This window comes from Geotrypetes seraphini, chromosome 9 (genome assembly GCF_902459505.1).
Source record: "Geotrypetes seraphini chromosome 9, aGeoSer1.1, whole genome shotgun sequence".
Classification (NCBI taxonomy): Eukaryota; Metazoa; Chordata; class Amphibia; order Gymnophiona; family Dermophiidae; genus Geotrypetes; species Geotrypetes seraphini.
The window spans coordinates 20,297,205-20,317,524 of NC_047092.1; the positions used below are offsets into that span (position 1 = coordinate 20,297,205).

The 20,320-nt window shown below is 43.6% G+C and overlaps 1 protein-coding gene across 6 annotated transcripts; it reads left to right on the plus strand.

Annotated features, from left to right (window-relative positions):
- Positions 1-371: 371 nt before the first annotated feature.
- LOC117367186 lies at positions 372-8,687 on the plus strand. 6 transcript variants are annotated; one of them, XM_033959553.1, is made up of 3 exons: positions 372-443; positions 695-753; positions 7,359-8,687. In XM_033959553.1, the coding sequence occupies exon 3, from the start codon at positions 7,387-7,389 to the stop codon at positions 8,074-8,076; it is 690 nt and encodes a 229-aa protein (XP_033815444.1). In that variant the 5' UTR covers positions 372-443; positions 695-753; positions 7,359-7,386; the 3' UTR covers positions 8,077-8,687. The 6 variants fall into 6 exon arrangements, with proteins under 6 accessions (XP_033815444.1, XP_033815448.1, XP_033815446.1 ...); XM_033959557.1 differs by having other exon boundaries at positions 389-443; positions 700-753; XM_033959555.1 differs by having other exon boundaries at positions 396-443; positions 667-753.
- The last annotated feature ends 11,633 nt before the right edge of the window (positions 8,688-20,320 follow it).

Sequence of the window (20,320 nt, forward strand, 5' to 3'; positions counted from 1 at the left end):
ACAAGTTTTACCTCATTCAAAGTTGTCATTTCTTTAATAAGACATTAACTATTTTTTCTGCGGCCCTCCATGTACCTACAAATTCAAAATGTGGCCCTGCAAAGGATTTGAGTTGGAGACCGCTGCTCTAGGCCATTCCTCCACTTCACTCCTCCCTGCTAAAAAAGTCTGAGCAAATTTTAAAAGTACCCCTTTATTCCTCATGCCCCTGCCTGCCAAATAGAAACAAAGTAGAAAACGGTTTCCAGGCAGTCATTCGATTTACAGGAAACCTGGAGGGGGGAGAATACCTTATGAGGGAGAAGACCGATAGATTTTTTTTTGCCCTGGCCTGGTTCCAGCCTCTCCCTATAAATACTCTTTTGTTTGTCCGAGTATGCCAGTCTTTAGACAACGGAGCACTAGAAAGTCTGTAGACAACGGAGCACTAGGAAGAAGTTAAGGTATGAGCTATGGGTCACTCCCTTGTTTCCTGAACAAGGGAGCCTACAATATAAGTTTCACTGGGGCCACAAACTCATTTCACAGTGGCACCAGTCCGATAAATATGTCCAGGATTGGCTTAATGAGATGCATGTTGAATGTCATTCACATCAGATAGCTGTAAATAGAGAAAAGCCATTTATATTGGTTTTCTTTTTTGTAAATTCATTATTTCTTTCTTAGCAGTAATATTTTACTGCTCTCTCATTAGTGCAGTGGTTCAATTCACCCTGGCTGGAGCAACTGAGTTACTTGCAGCATACAAAACCGGTGAGTAGTTATCTAACGTATGCCTGTATATTTAAAAGTATCTATGCACCAAACAAATATATTCATCTATAAAAAGGGTGTGGTTTGAAGTGGGTTGAGGGTACTGAAAAATGTTATTCCTTCAGCCACAAAATTCAGTCTAAGTGCTGATGGATAAATGCCAGGTATAAGTTTAAATATAGAATTGACTATGGAAACTCACTCTTGGATGCTCCATATGCTACTTATACTTTTTTCGATGGCTGATATCCATATAGCTTTAGATGTATAAGCTATAAGTTCAACTGTGAACTGCTGTTGAATATTTATCTTTTTCACAAGAAGTGAACTGTAAATGGCTTATGGGGTTCCATTGGCAGGCCCTAAGAACATAAGCAATGCCTCCGCTGGTCAGATCTGAGGTCCATCGTGCCCAGCAGTCCGCTCACGCGGCGGCCCAAAAGGTCCAGGACCTGTGCAGTAATCCTCTATCTATACTCCTCTATCCCCTTTTCCAGCAAGAAATTGTCCAATCCTTTCTTAAACCCCAGTACCGTACTCTGCCCTTTTACGTCCTCTGGAAGCGCATTCCAGGTGTCTACCACACGTTGGGTAAAGAAGAACTTCCTAGCATTCGTTTTGAATCTGTCCCCTTTCAACTTTTCCGAATGCCCTCTTGTTTTTTTATTTTCTGAAAGTAAAGTTGCCAGTAATTACTGTGGTAACGGCGGAGCCCAAAGCAATTTGCTTGGCGTTACCGTGGTAGCAGTAGACTGTTTCGTAGTAGTGCTGTGGTAACTGGAACTACTGCCATGGTAATACCATGGCAATGGGGTCTAGGGGATGGTCTAGGGGTCTATTTGGGGACAGGAAAGAGCTCAACTCTTTCCTGCCCCTGCCGCAGAAATAGCTGCCACTGCTACTCTAAGAAATTCAAGATGTCTGCCAAGATTTCATGCTGGCAGCCTTGCAAGACTTGGGTTTTTTCCTGCCCCCAAAGAAGCCCCTCAACCACCACTAATGGTAAGGTAGGGTGTGCAGAAGGGGAGGAGGTGGGTCGGTTTGGGGCTGTACTATGGGGGAGAGGATGGAAGTCGGGCCAGGGCTGTACCTTAGGGGAGGAGAAGGGTTGGAACGGGGTTGCACCATGGAGAGGATGGGAGAGAGGGAGGGATGGAGGGCAGTGCAGGGAGGGAGGGCAGAACAGCATAGGGAGGGAAGAGCAAACTAGAATAGGGAAGGATGCCAGCCAGCAAAAGAACCCAGAGAAAGGTGGGGAGAAATGGTATAGAAAGAGGGTTGGGAAAGGAAATGGACAGGATAGGGGAATAGAAAAGTGAACGATAGAATTATCAGAAGCAATTAAGGAAAGATTTATAAACTATAAAGAGTTTTACCTCATGCACAATTGTGATTTATATTCTAAAGTATCAACTGCAAGAGGCAAGATTTTGGTGTAGTCCTCTAGGCTTTTTTGTAGAGGGGAGAATCAATATCCGACTTGGGTGAATGTAAACCACATGGAGGAGCATCATTTTTAAAAACCATCTAAGTCCGTTTTGGCCCAAAGTTGGCAGCGTCTAAAGTACATTCTCAAAAAGTATGTCCAAAATAATTTTTTTTTACAAATTGTCTACTTATACATCCAGCAGTTTGATCGTCCAGACTGCCAAATTGTCTATCTTTATATCACATTCTTGTCTAAAAAATCGTCTAAGTCAAAAACGCCTTTTGGACATGGGAGGGGCCAGCAAAGTGATGGACTGGCCACCCAGCCAAGGCAACAGAGTAGTGGAGCATCTTACAGAACACTGCTGTGAACTTCACAAAAAGGGTGCCACACAGGAAAGAGCAAATAAAGATCAGAGTGGTACAAGGGACAGAAGGCAGGACAGACACAAGAAGGACAGAATGGTGCAGATAATGTTCACATGGCCTTTGTGGTAATAGCATTACTTGGAGTAAGGAAAGAAGCTCTGAAGCCATGTATGTCACTCTGTCTTCCATAGTGTTTTGTTCTCCTTATCTACCTCCCAAATTTTTAAACTATCCTTCCCTTCCATAAAAGGTATTTCCCATGCAGGCAAACTTGGGTCATCCCTCCCCTTTAGAATCACTGAGATCTGGAATAACCTCACCTCCCCTCTCCGAACCTCAAGCTCCCTCCAACTCTTCCGCAAACACCTAAAAACCTGGCTATTCTCAAAACTGTAACACTTCCCCCCTCTTAGGCCTCTCACCTTCCCCCTTTACACCTAACTCTTTAATCTCTCCACTGCAGTTCCTCTCTCATCTTTCTTCCTGTAAACCGTGCCGAGCTCCGCATTCGTGGAGATGGTGCGGTATATAAACCCAAGGTTTAGTTTAGTTTAGTTAGTTTAAACCAGACATAATGGGGGTAATTCTATAAATTTGTAAATGCTAAGAAACACTTAAAGAGCAAATGTGTGCATGCAAGTTACAGTATAAGAGCATTTGCATGTACAAAGTCATTGTTTAATTGGCTTTAAGAGATCATAATTGGCAACTGTTACATTCAATTAGCACTAATTAGCATTTTTGTTTGCAAATGCCCTTAGTTGCTATTCTATAAAGTGAACACACTCAATGTGGCGTGTATAATTCAAAGGGGGTGTTAATGTGAGAGGGCATGGACGAGTCAAGGATATGCCCAGGATTAATGCACGCACTTTATAGAATGCTATCATAGAGCAGGTGTTAGTGCAGGGGTAGGGAATTCCGGTCCTCGAGAGCCGTATTCCAGTCGGGTTTTCAGGATTTCCCCAATGAACATGCATGAGATCTATTTGCATGCACTGTTTTCAATGCATATTCATTGGGGAAATCCTGAAAGCCCGACTGGAATACGGCTCTCATGGACCGGAGTTCCCTACTCCTATGTTAGTGGATGCACCTGCGCAAAAAACACACCCGTATTCTATAATGGGAATTGTCTACGCTAGTGCCCTTAGAGCTTTAGTGCATTTTATCCTGGCACCTAACTTTACCCCGATGTAATGGTATCTTCTTGTCTAATAGAAGTATCAGTATATTGCAAAGTTGAAGACAGACAGAGAGGGGCATGGAAAGAGATGGGGGCATCAACTGGAAAATCCAGAGACGAGCAGAAATAGACCATAGGAGGTAACAGAAGCTAAGGAGGTGGGAGGAGGAAAGAGAGAATTTGTATTGTAGTGAAGAAAGTGGAAGTGAATTTTGGGGTGTTAAAGTGGGCCCTGCACATCTCACCTTGGAAGACAGATAGGTGCATACATTGAGTTTCGTTTGTAATGTTATGTGGTTTTTTGGTGAGCAAACTAAGAAGATGCAGTTTCTGCAATTCATCACAAATGGAATTTTCAACATAAAGCTACGGTACACAACGCTCTATGGAACAGAAAAAAACAAGTTTGTCTCATAGATGCTGACACCGTACATTTCATCCTCCAAGACCAAATTCGTGGCCATTGAGATGCAGTAATTTCATACTTAATCTCAATGCTCCAAATATCTCTTAAACCATTTTTTAATTTCTTTTTATTAAATCCACTTAACACTTTGTACCACTGGGCGGCCTGGTGACCCAAGAAGTCTGTCTGAAAACACAGAAACTCCAAACTATAATGTTTGTTAAGGTTTTTCCAATCAGGGAACCCCGCCTGAATGGCATGCTTCAGTTGCAACCATCTAAAGTTTTCTGAATTTTTAAGACCAAATTTATGTTGTGGACCCCAGTTAGGTTGCAAAAATTAGATAGTTCTTTGTCTAATAGATGTTGACATTGTCATCTGGAAGCAGGAACTTTAGATCATTTATTGTTTCATTGCCCATGTATTATGAATTTTTGGAAATCAATACGGGACCAAATTAATAATTTATTAGAGAACCCAGTGGCATTATCCTATGATACTGTGATTTTTGGTATGGAAATGAGAGCAAAAAGTCAGATTTCTGCGAATAACAATAAATTATTACTTATAATGACTGGTGTTGCCATTCAGCAAATTACATATAATTGGAAGGATTGGAGGAGATTAAATTACACCTTTTGGTGGAATTCTTTATGCCATATATATAAAATGGAAAGATTTATTGCATTACAAAGGGGATATTTCAAGAAGTTTCAGGATGTGTGGGAACCATTGACAAAATATTGTACAGAGTAATTGAAAATGTTTCCCTTAAATATATCAGTTCATATGGATAGGGTGGGGATTATGGTATTGATGTGTATTTATATGATTATGGATTATGTGGTGGGGAGGGGTGGGAAGGGGGAGGGATAAGAATTTATGTAATGTACAAATTATAGACTGTAAGTGATATATTTATTGTTAATGTGATTGAATATATACTTACACTTTATGTAATTTTGAAAATGAATAAAGAATTGAAAAAAAAACCCTAAAGCTACGGTAAGTTGTTTTTCTGTTAATGTGGGATAGTTATTGTACTTTTGAGAAATGCATTAATTTTTTTATTGAAGAAAGAATGATATTTTTTTTTTCTGTTGGAAGACCTATACTTTGGATACCTCAAATGAAATAGGGGAGATCCTTTATGTAATGGTCTGTATATCTTTAATTTATAGGTATGTAATATCTGGGTGGTTTTCTCTGATGCTATTTCATTTTTGCATCTGAGCTTTGACTGAATTTGGTTTTCTTTTATAAAGGCAACATATGCACCTATGCAACCTTATATGAAATTATCCGAAGAAAAGCAAGCACGCCCATTTATACCTGCTCTGAGGCAGGTATGCTTGTGTACCTGTAAGAAAAGGCACCTAAGTGTTGATCCCGACCCTGGTCTGCCTGTTTTCAATCCCTGCAAACACCTACGGCCTTTGAAGGGCAATTCTAGAACTAGGCACTCACATTTCAGCATCACTTGAGCGTATTCATTTGCAGATCATCTCCCTTTTGTAAGTGTACACTCAACATGCGTAAGTTGCAAGCATTGCACGTAGGTTCTATCTTTAAGGGAGCTGAGTGGGGCATTAGGAGGGGCAGAGGTAAATTTGGAGTACTGGGAAGGGCTGACATAGAGTTGAAACTTAATCCAGGCCAACTTTAAAAGGCTCATCCAGTTCTGGTTTTGCCCCAATTTACCTATGGGTTTGTAGTTACAATATCTTTAGGAAAGGCAGGATTGGAACAAAAGCAGAACTGGATCAGCCTCATTGATAACCTTACCTGAGGAATGGCAAGGAAGTTCTACCAGAAGTGGTAGGGAGGCCCTTTTGGAGCACTGGTGAAGGTGGTTGCATTGTATTTGGGAGGACATGTTAGATCTGTACTTCTGTAACTGGTATCAAGTCTGAAATAAGTCTCTCTGTAGAGTTAAAGATATTGGGGGCCAATGTTCAATGCAATTTAACTGGGCAGGAGAGGATCCTGCCTGGTTAAATCACCTGTGGTTAGTGCCCTGGGCTATCGGCACCTACTACCAAATCTGAAACTAGCTATTCAGTGGGTGGTCTTGGTCAGAGTCAGCACTTAACCAGTTAAGTTAAACTGGCCAAACCGAACCACATAAATAGCAGTCCTGTCTTTGGCCGGTTTAACTTAACCCGTTAGGGCTTAACATCACACTTAACCGTTAAGTGTCAGTCATCCGCACATATCAGGATACTTAGGCCCTGATTCTGTATAGGACGCCCGGGAGAGGTGTCCTATTCAGAATCGGGCCTACACTAAACCCCGATTCTGTAACCGGCGTCCATGTTACAGACGCTGGTTAGAGAATCGGGTTAGATTAGACACGGCCCGCTACACTTATGGGCGGACCCGCTATGCCTAAGGCCTGATTGGTCCAGACTTCTAGAGCCTGGGCCAATCAGGCCTTAGGCTTCGGCGGGATGGGCCGGGAAGGGGCGGGCCCGCCTCATTTCGACGAGGCGGGCCTGCCGGCTGAACGGGCAAGACCCATCTGGCCAAAAGAAAAGGTTAGTTTGGTGGGGTGGAGGTTTGGGGGCTGTTAGTGCGGGGGGAGGGTGCGTCTTCGGGCAGGAGGGATTGGGCACCCTCCTGCCAGCGATCGATATTGTCGGGGGGGGGGGGCATCTTCTGGCAGGAGGATTTGGGCACCCTCCTGCCAGCGATCGGTAGTGTCGGGGGGGGGGGGATCTTGTGGCAGGAGGGTTTGGGCACCCTCCTGCCAGCGATTGGACAGGCGGCCGCGGCCCGCTATACTTATAGCGGCAGAGAGATCCCTTGCCGCAATAAGTATAGCGGCCGCGTCTACTTACAATGTAGACCAGCATTTTGTTGGCCTACATTGTAAGCGTCTCTTCCTCTACTAGGCGAGCTTAGGCGTCTTGCGGGCCTCCCTAGGCTCCCGGAGGCGCCTTCAATATAGGCGGCCTGCCTGGGGAGCATTTTTTTTTAAAAACGTGCATCCCGATTGACTGATTAGACAGCTGTAGGACGCCTACAGCTGCCTAAAATCGGGACGCACTTTGTAGAATCAGGGCCTTAATGTCAGTGCCTGGATGTGTCCAAGCATTAAATATCCAGACAGAAAGCCAGTGGTGACAAAAAATATCATTGACCGCTGTTAGATGAATATTAACCCCATTGTAATTAGGATGGTAATGAAACAATTCCATCATTTATTTCTATCAGAAACAAGAAGCTGATCAAAGACTCCAGGATGATCAGTCATGGGCAAGCACTACAGGAAACAGATGAGTCTGAAGAAGCGCAGTCACTATGGGAGAAAACAATTGGCGGAAGCAGAAGCAAACCTAAAATACGAGTAGACAGTGACCTTTCTGCTCACAATCGAGCCAAGCTAGCTGAACAACTAAGACAGCCTTCTAGAACTTTGGCTAAAGCATTTACACAGCCAAAAGTCAAGAGGCAACCCAGCGTGACGTTGGGTTCTGCATCTTTTGATATATCAGGGGCGGTAAATATGATTGATACAATAGACAGGCCACCTAATGCAAATGCTGAGGGGCCCTATGCTGGAGCTAAAGCATACAGCTATGCTGAGAATAAGCCAATGAAGCGGATCCCCAAAGCAGGCGTTTATGCAGAGGCTGGTGTAGGCAGAGCTTCAGCTGAAGCTGGTATCTTTGATGCAGAGGCCAAGGGCCCTAATGCAGGTGTGGAAGCTATGGCAAGTCTTACAGGGGCAGGAGTTATGGCCAGGGCTGAATTGAGCAGTGCATCTGTTAATGCGGGGCCATTCCATGCCCGCTTAGGCTTGGGTGTTGACACTGGTGCCTCAGTTGGATTGGATGGTGTAGAGGTTAAGATTTTGGGTACTGGATTTAAAATTGGCCCTGTAACTGGTATTTCTATTCTAGGATCAGAAATTTCCTGTACTATATCATGATTGGTATAACAAGGGCTAAGTTCACAGAATCTCAGAGATCATCTTTATTGCCTGCAGGGAATCCAGCTGCACTGAGACATGGGACATTCTCAGGGGTTATAGGCCCCCAACTCTGCCCTCACCCCACCCCTGGTCCAGCCCCCCAGAAGCTAGTTTGACAGGGCCGGCTTACAAAGAATCCAGTGGCTCTCCTCTTACTTCCTTGGCGCTGCAATTCTAATTTCCTCAGGCTGCAGGCAGCTCAGGGACGTAAACCTGCTGCCATCGGCCTGCCCCAGAAGCTGCCTCTTTGCAGCGAGTTCCTGTTTCCATGGAGGTAGGATCTGCAGAAAAGAGGCTTCTGGGGCAGGCCAATGGCAACAGGTTCACGTCAAAGAAAATAGAATTACAGCGCCAAGAAGATAAGAGGGGGGGACAGCCACTGGATTCTTTGTAAGCTGGTCCTGCCACACCCAGACTTCACAATTTAAAAATCCTGTCCAGACACCTGGTAACCCTAGGTATTACTTATAAATTGGGCACGCCAACATTACAGAGCAGACAATTGAGCGCAAGACTCCAGCACGCAACTGTAAAAGTTTATTTTAAAGAGCTCTGAGGGGGCGGGAGCCCCCCAGTTTACTTAATAGTGTTCATGCTGCCGTTGGGGGGGAATGGGGGGTTGGAACCCCCCATTATAGAGGAAACTTAACTTTTTCCCCTTTTTCCCCTTTTTCCCCCGAAGAACCATGGGGTGGAAGGAGATGTACATAGATGGATCAGAAGCTGGTTGGCGGGTAGGAGACAGAGGGTGGGAGTGAAGGGCCACTACTCGGACTGGAGGAAGGTCACGAGTGGGGTCCCGCAGGGCTCAGTACTAGGGCCGCTGCTATTTAATGTATTCATAAATGATCTGGAAACAGGGACGAAGTGTGAGATAATAAAATTTGCAGATGACACTAAACTATTTAGTAGAGCTCGGACTAAAGAAGACTGTGAAAAACTGCAAAGGGACTTGAACAAACTAGGGGAATGGGCAACGAGATGGCAGATGAAGTTCAATGTTGAGAAATGTAAAGTATTACATGTGGGAAACAGAAACCCGAGGTACAACTATACGATGGGAGAGTACCCAAGAAAGGGACCTGGGGGTGATGGTGGACTTGACAATGAAGCCGTCGGCACAGTGCGCAGCGGCTGCTAAGAAGGCAAATAGAATGCTAGGCATCATCAAGAAGGGTATTACAACCAGAACGAAAGAAGTTATCTTGCCATTGTATCGAGCGATGGTGCGTCCGCATCTGGAGTACTGCGTCCAATATTGGTCGCCGTACCTTAAGAAGGATATGGCGATACTCGAGAGGGTTCAGAGGAGAGCGACACGTCTGATAAAAGGGATGGAAAACCTTTCATACGCTGAGAGATTGGAAAAACTGGGACTTTTTTCCCTGGAGAAGAGAAGACTTAGAGGGGATATAATAGAGACTTACAAGATCATGAAGGGCATAGAGAGAGTAGAGAGGGACAGAAAGGGAGAGAAACAGAAAGAGAGAGAGAGAGAAAGGGAGAGAAACAGAAAGAGAGATAGATTGAAAGAAAGAGAGAGAAAGGGAGACAGAAAGAGAGAGAGAGAGAGATAGAAAGAGAAACTGGGACTCTTTTCCCTGGAGAAGAGGAGACTTAGAGGGGATATAATAGAGACTTACAAGATCATGAAGGGCATAGAGAGAGTAGAGAGGGACAGAAAGGGAGAGAAACAGAAAGAGAGAGAGAGAGAAAGGGAGAGAAACAGAAAGAGAGATAGATTGAAAGAAAGAGAGAGAAAGGGAGACAGAAAGAGAGAGAGAGAGAGATAGAAAGAGAAACTGGGACTCTTTTCCCTGGAGAAGAGGAGACTTAGAGGGGATATAATAGAGACTTACAAGATCATGAAGGGCATAGAGAGAGTAGAGAGGGACAGATTCTTCACACTTTCAAAAAATAAAAGAACAAGAGGGCATTCGGAAAAGTTGAAAGGGGACAGATTCAGAACGAATGCTAGGAAGTTCTTCTTTACCCAGCGTGTGGTGGACACCTGGAATGCGCTTCCAGATGGCGTGATAGGGCAGAGTACGGTACTGGGGTTCAAGAGGGAATTGGACAACTTTCTGCTGGAAAAGGGAATAGAGGGGTATAGATAGAGGATTACTGCACAGGTCCTGGACCTGTTGGGCCGCCGCGTGAGCGGACTGCTGGGCACGATGGACCTCAGGTCTGACCCAGTAGAGGCATTTCTTATGTTCTTATGTTCTTAAGTTAAGTTTTCTGTATAATGGGGGGGGGGGGTTATACCCCCACACACATACCCCAATGACAGCGCAAACACTATTAAATAAACTGGGGGTTCCCCACACACACACCCTCGGAGCTCTTTAAAATAAACTTTTACGGCGACGCACTGGAGTCTTGCGCTCAATTGTCTGCTCTGTAATGTCAGCGCGCCTTTGTCCAGCGTACTTTTGTCCCGTCACCATTCAGTCCTACTGCTACAAAGAAAGGGAAAGCAGATTGCGCCAATACAAATAGCATGAGTAAAACAGCTTGGATACTATGGGGCTCATAATCCAAAAATCGGCTCTGACCTTCTCAATGTCACGTTTTGGTGTTACACAATCCTCTTAATTCATTTATATGAATCCAAAGCTGCCACCTTCTCCGATAAGCAAAGAGTGATAGACCAAAATTTGGATCCCTCTTTTGAACTTCTCGGGATGAAAATTAACATTCCTACATTTGCTTATTATGTTATGCATATATTATTCTAAAATAAATACTGCTCTTTATTTGGTGTTCTATCACCTTCATTATTGGATCCTAGTTTTTTCATCTGGTATATCTCATTGCATATTACTCTCACTTTCTCTCTCCAGGTTTCCTGTTTGTTACATACTATCAATTTCGAAAAGATCTTAAAACACACTTTTTTAAACAATATAATATACATTGTTGATTTTCATATTATCATCTAATATAACAAAATGGTAGGACGCGCATGCGCACTAAAAAAATTGTGTTCCCTGATCCGTCATGAAAACACGATTGCGCATGCGTGGGTTTTAGTCACCACTTGCTTGCGTCGACTTTCAAATAATAAAAAAAAAATTACACAGCTGCGGCGGCCTTCCTCACCGTGAATGGTAACGGCTCCTCTCTCGAACTGCACCAGGATCGAGAGAGGAGCTGCAGCGCCGGCTTTCAACTTAAAACAAACAAACAAAAAAAACCCAATTGGAGATCGGTGCTCTCAACCGCTCCCACTGTGCAACCCCCCCCCCCCCCATGGGAGGATGCGCCGCAGCAAGGTGCTGCACAGATACTGGAGGGGGAGAGACATATCGCTTCTGCACCGGTACAAACATCCCTCCAGCGTTGGTAGTCGCTGCACGTTAAACAGGCTGCTTCGGGCTTTCTCCTGCAGTTGAGTCCCTCTGCCACATCACTGATGACGTCATCAATGACGCGACAAAGAGACTCAACGGCAAAAGAAAGCCGAAGCAGCCTGTTTAGCGTGCTGCGACTGCCAACGCTGGAGGGAGGTTTGATATTAAAGTCATCTTGCCGGGAGGGTCACAGAGTCAGCGGGGTTTGGGCTGGGAGGGGAGAGAAGCGTCTGCGTCGGGTGCTTCAGGCAGCAGCAGCGTTTACAATTCGCTGCTGTTGCTGGCTTCAGGCCTTCCTCTCTGGCCTTCCTCTCTGGCCTTCCTCTCTGCCTACTTCCTGTTTTCATGAAGACAGGACCGGCCAGAGAGAAAGACCTGAAGCCAGCAACAGCAATGAATTGTGAATGCTGCTGCTGACCAATGAAGTAGTTAAATGAGGAAAGGGAGCAGAGGGGGAGAGAATGGCTTGGAGGGAAGGAGGAAGGTATGCCAGACCAAGGCAAAAGGAAAGAGGAGATGGAGAGAGGCCATATGGGACAGAGAGAGAGAGGGCGGACTCTGGATGGAAAGAGAAGAGAGGGCAGTGAATGGAAGGGGCAACATAGAGGGCGAACAGTATTCTAGCACCCGTTAATGTAAGGGGCTTAAAGACTAGTGTAGTTATAATGTACTTTTAATCTTTTAATCTATACTTATTTAGTTTATATTGTGGTTTTTTATTCATTAGTTTTAATGCTTGTATTAGTTACTTAGAATTTTATTATGTATGATGTTATTATTATATTGTATACTGAGTACCTATTGTGTAAACTGCTATGAACTGCTGCCCTTATATGAGGTTATTATAGTCTATATGTAAATCAACCTCTCTTTTTCCTTCTGTATTCCAATTTTTCAATAAAAATTTTATGAACTAATTTGTGGACTTGAGTGATCGCTCAATTAATTTAAGTTCTTATTGTATTATTGTGTTAATTCTTTTCTTTGAGAATATCGACTTTTTCTGTACAAGTTTATCTGCTTGGATAATCAGAATGTTATAAATAAAAGGTTAAAACAAAATAAATACATGGACACAAATCTGGCATCAGAAATGGCACCTTTCAAAAACCAGCAGAACATTTTAACCTTTGAGGATACTCTCTGATCTTACAGAGGAACTGTAGACACTCTAGCATGAAACTGCTGAATTGGACTCATCCGAAAACTTAATACCATCACCCTAGGATTACAAAGGGACAATCATTATGGCTGTCTACAGGTGGAAATGGATCTAAATACAGTAAAACCTTGGTTTACCAGCATAATTCGTTCCAGAAGCATGCTTGTAATCCAAAGCACTTGTATATCAAAGCAAATTTCCCCATAGGAAATAATGGAAACTCAGACGATTCGTTCCACAACCCAAAAACTTTAATACAAAATACTATACATACTTGTATTGCAAGACCTTGCTCATTTAGAACAGTCACTACACTCCTGCAGCGTCAGAGAGAGAAGAACCATCGGCTCAGTTGTGATGATGTGATGCGTGTATACTGTATGTACTCGTATTGCAAGACTTTGCTTGTATATCAAGTTAAAATTTAATAAAATGTTTTGCTTATCTTGCAAAACACTTGCAAACCAAGTTACTTGCAATCCAAGGTTTTACTGTATTCTGAAGTCATTCTCTCTTTGTTCTCATGCCCACTGTAGCTATCAGTTAATTGAACTATGCAAAACGCAAAACGTGACCATACGTCCCATTTTGAACAGGACCATCCTGTTTTTAGGCAGCCTGTCATGTTGTACCTAGCACTGCTTTGGGATGCTGAAATGTCCCGTTTTCAGAAAGAGAGCAACTCACTAGACTCTAGTGGGTTGCTCTCTTTCTGAAAACGGGACATTTCGGTGTCCCAAAGCTGTGCCCAAAACGTCGATCGCGATCTGATGGTAACATGAGTTGATCGCGGAGCCCGGGATTTCTCCCTGCTTCCCCAACGCCAATGCAGCAACAGATCAGGTGCATTCAGCAACTGCGCAAGTCTTTCCCCCCCCCCTCTCCCCCGATGTCAATTCTGATGTCAGAGAGGAAGTTCCAGGCCAGCCAATCTACCTGGCTGTTCCAGAACTTCCTCTCCGACGTCAGGATTGACATCGGGAGGGAAGGCTTGTGCAGTTGTTGCATGCAGCTGGCCTGTTGCTGCGTCTGCGGCGGTGGCTTGGAAAAGTCAGCTGTGGTGGCGGTGGCTTGGGGGGCAGGGAGAGAGAAAGAAAGAAAGGGGGCAAGAAGAGAGAAAGAAAGAAAGAGGGGCAGGGAGAGAGAAAGAAAGAAAGGGAGGCAGAAAGAAAGAAAGAAATATTGGATGTAGAGTCAGAAGGAAGTGCAACCAGAGACTCATTAAATCACCAGACAACAAAGGTAGAAAAAATTATTTTACTTTCAATTTAGTGATGAAAATGGGTCATTTTTGAGAATTTATATCTGCTGTCTATATTTTACATTATATTTAATGTGACCATACGTCCCGTTTTGAATGGGGGAGGGGTGTCCGGGGTCCATGGAGGGGGGTCCTGTCCCATTTTGAGAAAAAAAAATGGTTACGTTAACTATGCATCTCTCCCTTCAAAAAATATTATCACTGACGAATCACCCTTCTCAAAAATTGATGGGCAATATAGAATGGATTACTCCTCCTTGAATTCAATAGCTCAATTAGATATCGTGGTAACCATTCTGGTGCACAACTCTTTATGGGGAAAGGTGACCTCAAGTGCTTACAGCTATTTTGACTTTAGAACTGGTCTTGTCAATATAGCTTTAGTGTAAGCTATCATTGGTCCCTTAAATTCCCCTTTCTTCTTATTTTTTTTTTTTTTTAATTTAATATTTATTGAATTTTTCAATATATTCAAGCATATAACTTGTACAGAAAGGAAATTTAGCAAGAAATTAATACAAATGGAAACATATATCAAAGAGTATGAAATATGAGCATAATTTTCTACTCAAGTCCTCAAAGAGATCCAAGAAGGGAAATAGGCGAATCAAAGAAATTATTTAAACCAGGTAATAACTAGTCGGATGAGATTAAGGCACCCTTTCTTAAACTAAGCACTTTCTTTCTCCAGAGATGCAGTTGAGAGAAAAGTTGTCAGTTGAGATGGCTCAAAGAAAATATATTTATGAGAATGATAATTAACAACACATTTACATGGATGTCGCAAGTAAAAGGTCGCCCCCAGAGATAAAACACCAGGTTTCTTAACAAAAATTCTCGTCTCCTTCTCTGCGTATCCTTGGCCAAATCTGGGAACATCTGAATTTTACAACCTAAAAACTCTTTTTGTTTATTTTTAAAGAAAAGTCTCAGCAACCAGTTTTTATCTGGTGCGAGAGCTACTGTCAAAAGTTTGGGATTTGCAAGGCCCCTAGCTTGGGGCCACGTCCGTAGGGCCTATGCGCAGATGTTGACATGATGGCATCACTCGAATGAGTGTGATGTCATCAGAGGCCCCCTAGATGCGTCCCAAAGCTTGGAGAAGGAGACACGAGGTTGTTTGTGTTGGGGGGGGGGGGGAGCTGGTTTTAACCCGCGGGTTTAAAGTGGGGCTGCACTACGGCGTGTTCTGCTCTGTTCCAGAACACGCCGCAGTGCAGGCCCGCTTTCCCGCAGGTGAAAACCAGGGGCTCGCAAAGTTCTTTCGAGCGCGTTGGTTCTTCCTGTGCGCTGCGACGGCACAGCTCTGGGGATGCAGGTTCAGTCTAGTGGGAAGGGGCAGTACTCAGACACGGGCTGCCATCCAACTTTCCTGAGTACAGACGCCCTTGCCAGTCCTGGCTTGATTTCCTAGAATTTTCATCATGTCTACCTCACCAGTGGGGTTTTCCCAAATTCCCATCTGGTTTAAGGCGTTCCAGCTATTCTCTTACGGAGCTACCTGTCAGGGACTCCTGCTTCCTAATTCTACTGCAAAAGAAAACAGGAGTCACGTTCCCCCATGGCGCAGAGAGCATTCGCAGACCATATACAGGCAAAGAAGATGGTCTGCGCATGCGTCAGGATCGCTCTGCCGGATCGCTCTGGGGTCGATGTGGGGTGTTCCTCCGATCACGATCATTTGCATGCAGCCTCTTTGTGAATCGGTCGCCCAGCCACGGATTGGATCGGATCGGACACGGTAAGGGGGGTTTGGTGAATCCTGCCCTTAATCCTCCTTTACCTGCTGTTCATTTGGTACATCAAGCATCTACTCAGAAGTCTGCCTTTTTTGCAGCAGTCCCTCACCTGAGGAATTCCCTCCCAGTCATAATTCATTCGGAGTTATCTTACGTAAAATTCAGATCAATGGTTAAGACGCCTCTTTTTGGTTTAGCATTTTTATGAGATGGTCAGAGACTTGGGATCCTGTTTATTTTTGGCAACTTTTGAAACAAGATTTAAAGAAAAATTGTTTTGTTTTTCGCTTTTTAGATTTATATATTACTTGGATTTAATTACTTTTTTTTTGTCTTTGTCTTTTTTTTTTTGCTTTCCTATTTTAAATGGCGTTCTTTTCATTTCTTGTTTTTATATATTGTGTACACCGTGCTGTTGATAAATCGAAGTGCAGTTAAAACTTTTAATAAACATAAACATTGCCCCTGGTACAAAATTTGAACCCATAGATATGTAAACCACATTGAATGTGTAACCACAAAAAAGCAGTATACAAGTCCCGTTCCCTTTCCCTTTCATCAAGCCCAGTATCCTGTTTCCAAAAGTGGCCAACCCAGGTCCCAAATACCTGGCAAAAACCCAAAGAGTAGCAACATTCCAGAGCTCAGAGATTGTGATGTCATAATGCCTCATTCCACCAATGCCTATGAGCCAGCCTCATCAGTGATGTCACAATGGCTCAATTGTCCTATACTTGGCTCAATTAAAAACATAAGACTTCCCATTCTGGGACAGACCAAAGGTCCATCAAGTCCAGTAGCATGTTTCCAACAGTGGCCAACCCAGGTCCCAAGTACCTGGCAGAAACCCAAAGAGTAGCAACATCCCAGAGCTCAGAGATTGTGATGTCATAATGCCTCATTCCACCAATGCCTATGAGCCAGCCTCATCAGTGATGTCACAATGGCTCAATTGTCCTATACTTGGCTCAAATAAAAACATAAGACTTCCCATTCTGGGACAGACCAAAGGTCCATCAAGTCCAGTAGCCTGTTTCCAACAGTGGCCAACCCAGGTCCCAAGTACCTGGCAGAAACCCAAAAAGTAGCAACATTCCAGAGCTCAGAGATTGTGATGTCATAATGCCTCATTCCACCAATGCCTAAGAGCCAACCTCATCAGTGATGTCACAATGGCTCGATTGTCCTATACTCGGCTCACATAAGAATTGCCATACTGGGACGGACTGAAAGTGTGTCTCACTGGTAGAGCTGCTGCATCTGCAACCAGAGGTGTGGGATCAAAACCTAGGGCTTCTCCTTGTGACCCTGGGCAAGTCACTTAATCCTCCATCGCTCCAGGAACAAAAGAAGTACCTGTACATTTGCAAACCGCTTTGAATGTGTAATCACAAAAAAGCAGTCTACAAGTCCCATTCTCTTTCCCCCTTTATACTTGACAGGGTTTCTCAAAAACCATGGCTATATGTACTCTCAGCAACTACCCCCCCCCCCCCCCTCAGTCCCTCCTGTGTAGTTGGGCTCCATAGCTGCTCTAGTGAATACGCCAATTCTACAATTTTCCGGGTCTAATTTACTGGCACCTAACAGAGATGTCTAGTGACACCTATATCTACCATGCTTATTTTCTGCCCTTATCCACGCCTTTAAGTGGGCGTCATTAGGTGCCAGGCAGGCACCTTGACTTAAGCGTTGCTAAGCGTCACATGGTATTCCGTGCATAACACTAATTAACTAATATTTTAATTAGTTTTAATCGCGTGGCCAATTACCACGCCAATTAAGTCAATTTAAAATCATTGCGTGCAAATTTTAGTTAGGTGTCGCTAGGCATTTATGGTTATGGCACCTAGCAGCGCCTACCTCTCCCCCCCTTAACTAGGAATATTCAATAGAGATAGCCAGCCAGGAGCCATCGCCAACCAGCAGTGGCATAGTAAGTGTAGGAAGTGCCTGGGGTGGTGGCGCTCTCCTCTCCACCCCTCCACTCCTTCTGCATCCCCCATTCCATACTTGCGCTCTCCCTCCCCCTATACCTCCTAATCTTCACCAGCACCTAATCTTCACCATGCTTCAAGGGTGGCATGTGTGGCATTGTAGGGTCCACGCACCACTTACTCTGCCACTGCCAAGCAGTTAAATCATTTTGAATATCAGCCTCAAGGTTTTGAAGCTCCTCTGTGTTATTCTCTCTGGGTAAATTTTACTGAAGGTTTGAGTAAGGAGAGAGGAAGTGAAGGGGTATTTTCTCTCTCCTTTCTCATACCTAGAGTGAACCAAGCTGACCTGCACATTCAGAATGGACTATGGCAGATTTAATTACTTGCTAAGTGTGTTGCCTGATCAAGTTTAAAATTGCTTTTTTCAGTACTTGCTGTCAAGCGTAGCAGGCTGAGAAATCAAATTCCATCTATTTTGTAACGCTTGGGCTGGTTCAAGGGAAAGACATATCTAAACTTTTAATATACCCTCCTGCTTCAGGGGGCTCAAATCCTCAGCCATACAGCGACAAGGAATTGCTCCTGGGGACATACCATGGTTTAATAGTCTGGAAACTATTAAATTAAGGTGCTTGAGGAGGGCAGAGGAAGGAAAGATGAATCTCTAAAAGAAAGAGAAGTAATCCTTTGTGCCTTTAAATGGGAGCTACAACAGCTTTTAAACTAGAAACTGGGGGAAACCAATAGTCTCAAAGGAGCAGGTAGCTCCAAGTGAAGTATCTTTGAAAGATACTATCAACACAGGAAAGTTAGGACATCCCGATAGAGAGGTTGCAACAATGTCAAAAATAAGTCAGGAGGCTTTAAGTAAAGAACAGGAGAGCAGAGCAAAGATTGCAAATTACCCCTGCCAACTGCTAAGCAGTTTGTAGATACAAAAAAAAAAAAAAAATACATTTTAAAATGTTTGTATACAAATATACAAAGCCTAAAAAATAAGATGAATGAATTAAAGTAGATGGCAGTAAATGAAAAGGTAGATATAATAGGCATCTCAGAGACCTGGTAGAAGGGGAAGGGATGTTATTACCTGGATATAAATTATACTGCAATGATAGGGTGGTTGAAATTGGAGGGAGAGCAGCACTTTATGTTCAAGAATGAATTGAGTCTTAACAATAAAAATTCAGCATGAAACAGTATCATGGAATCCTTATGGATGGAAATTCTATCTGAAGGAAAAGAGAATACTGGTAGGGTTATATTGCCATTTGCCAGGCCAGAACAAACGGATGGTGAAATGTTACCAGAAATTAGGGAAGCTAACAAAACTTGGTAACATGATAATAGTGGATGATTTAAATTGCTCCAATATTGATTGGATAAACATCACATCACGAAATGATAGGGAGATAAATAAATGAAATGCCAACATAGAAAGTGGAAACAGAACATGGGGATTATATGTTTTGATTTGACAACACATTCAGTGCCATTTCGGAGAAGGTGATTTTCTTTGAGCTGATCCTAGATTGCCTGGGAGAAGATGGGGATGAGGAAGAAGACTGGAGAAAGTATCTTATAGGTACAGATCTGTTGGATATTCCCAAAGAGTAGCAAGATTCTGGAAGCTCCATTGGCTCCCAGTAATCCCCAGGATCCACTTCAAATGTGCGTGTCTGGCCTACAAGATCCTACATGGCATCCTTCCTGCCGTTATCCCTCTATCCTGGAACTCCCCAACCCCTACTTCCTCCAGATCCTCCCAAATTTTTAAACTATCCTTCCCTTCCATAAAAGGTATTTCCCATGCAGGCAAACTTGGGTCATCCCTCCCCTTTAGAATCACTGAGATCTGGAATAACCTCACCTCCCCTCTCCGAACCTCAAGCTCCCTCCAACTCTTCCGCAAACACCTAAAAACCTGGCTATTCTCAAAACTGTAACACTTCCCCCCTCTTAGGCCTCTCACCTTCCCCCTTTACACCTAACTCTTTAATCTCTCCACTGTAGTTCCTCTCTCATCCTTCTTCCTGTAAACCGTGCCGAGCTCCGCATTCGTGGAGATGGTGCGGTATATAAACCCAAGGTTTAGTTTAGTTTAGTTTGTAATATTCCATGCTACTGATCCAGGACAAGCAGTGGCTTCCCCCATGTCTTTCTCTATACCCTCTTAGTTCCTTTCCTTTAACCCTTCATTGGAGTTCCTTTCTATCCTAACTCTGTAAACCGTGCCGAGCTCTACGCTTGCGGAGATGGCGCGGTATACAAACCTAAGGTTTAGTTTACTATGGAATTTTCCTCTCGAAAATTGTCCAAATCTTTCTTAAAACCAGCTACGCTATCCGCTCTTACCACAACCTATGGCAATGTGTTCTAGAGTTTAACTATTCTCTGAGTGAAAAAAAAAAAATTTCCTCCTATTGGTTTTAATAGTATTTCCCTGTAACTTCATGGAGTGTCCCCACTCTGTTCAATAAATTTATTTCATAGCCAGTCTTTCCCCCTTTCAAAGCTACCGCTCACTATACTGAATCCACTTTTTCCCCATTCACGGTACTCTGTATTTCGTATTCTCTGACTGCTCAATGTCTTCTTCTCCATTTGTATTCTGTTATTTGCTGGTTTTCCAACCTTTTTATTGTAGCATGTTAAACCTATATTGTAACCTATGTATATCATTCTTCTTACTAATTTGCACCATGTAATCACAGATCGCTCTGTGACCTCTTCGCCATCTGTAT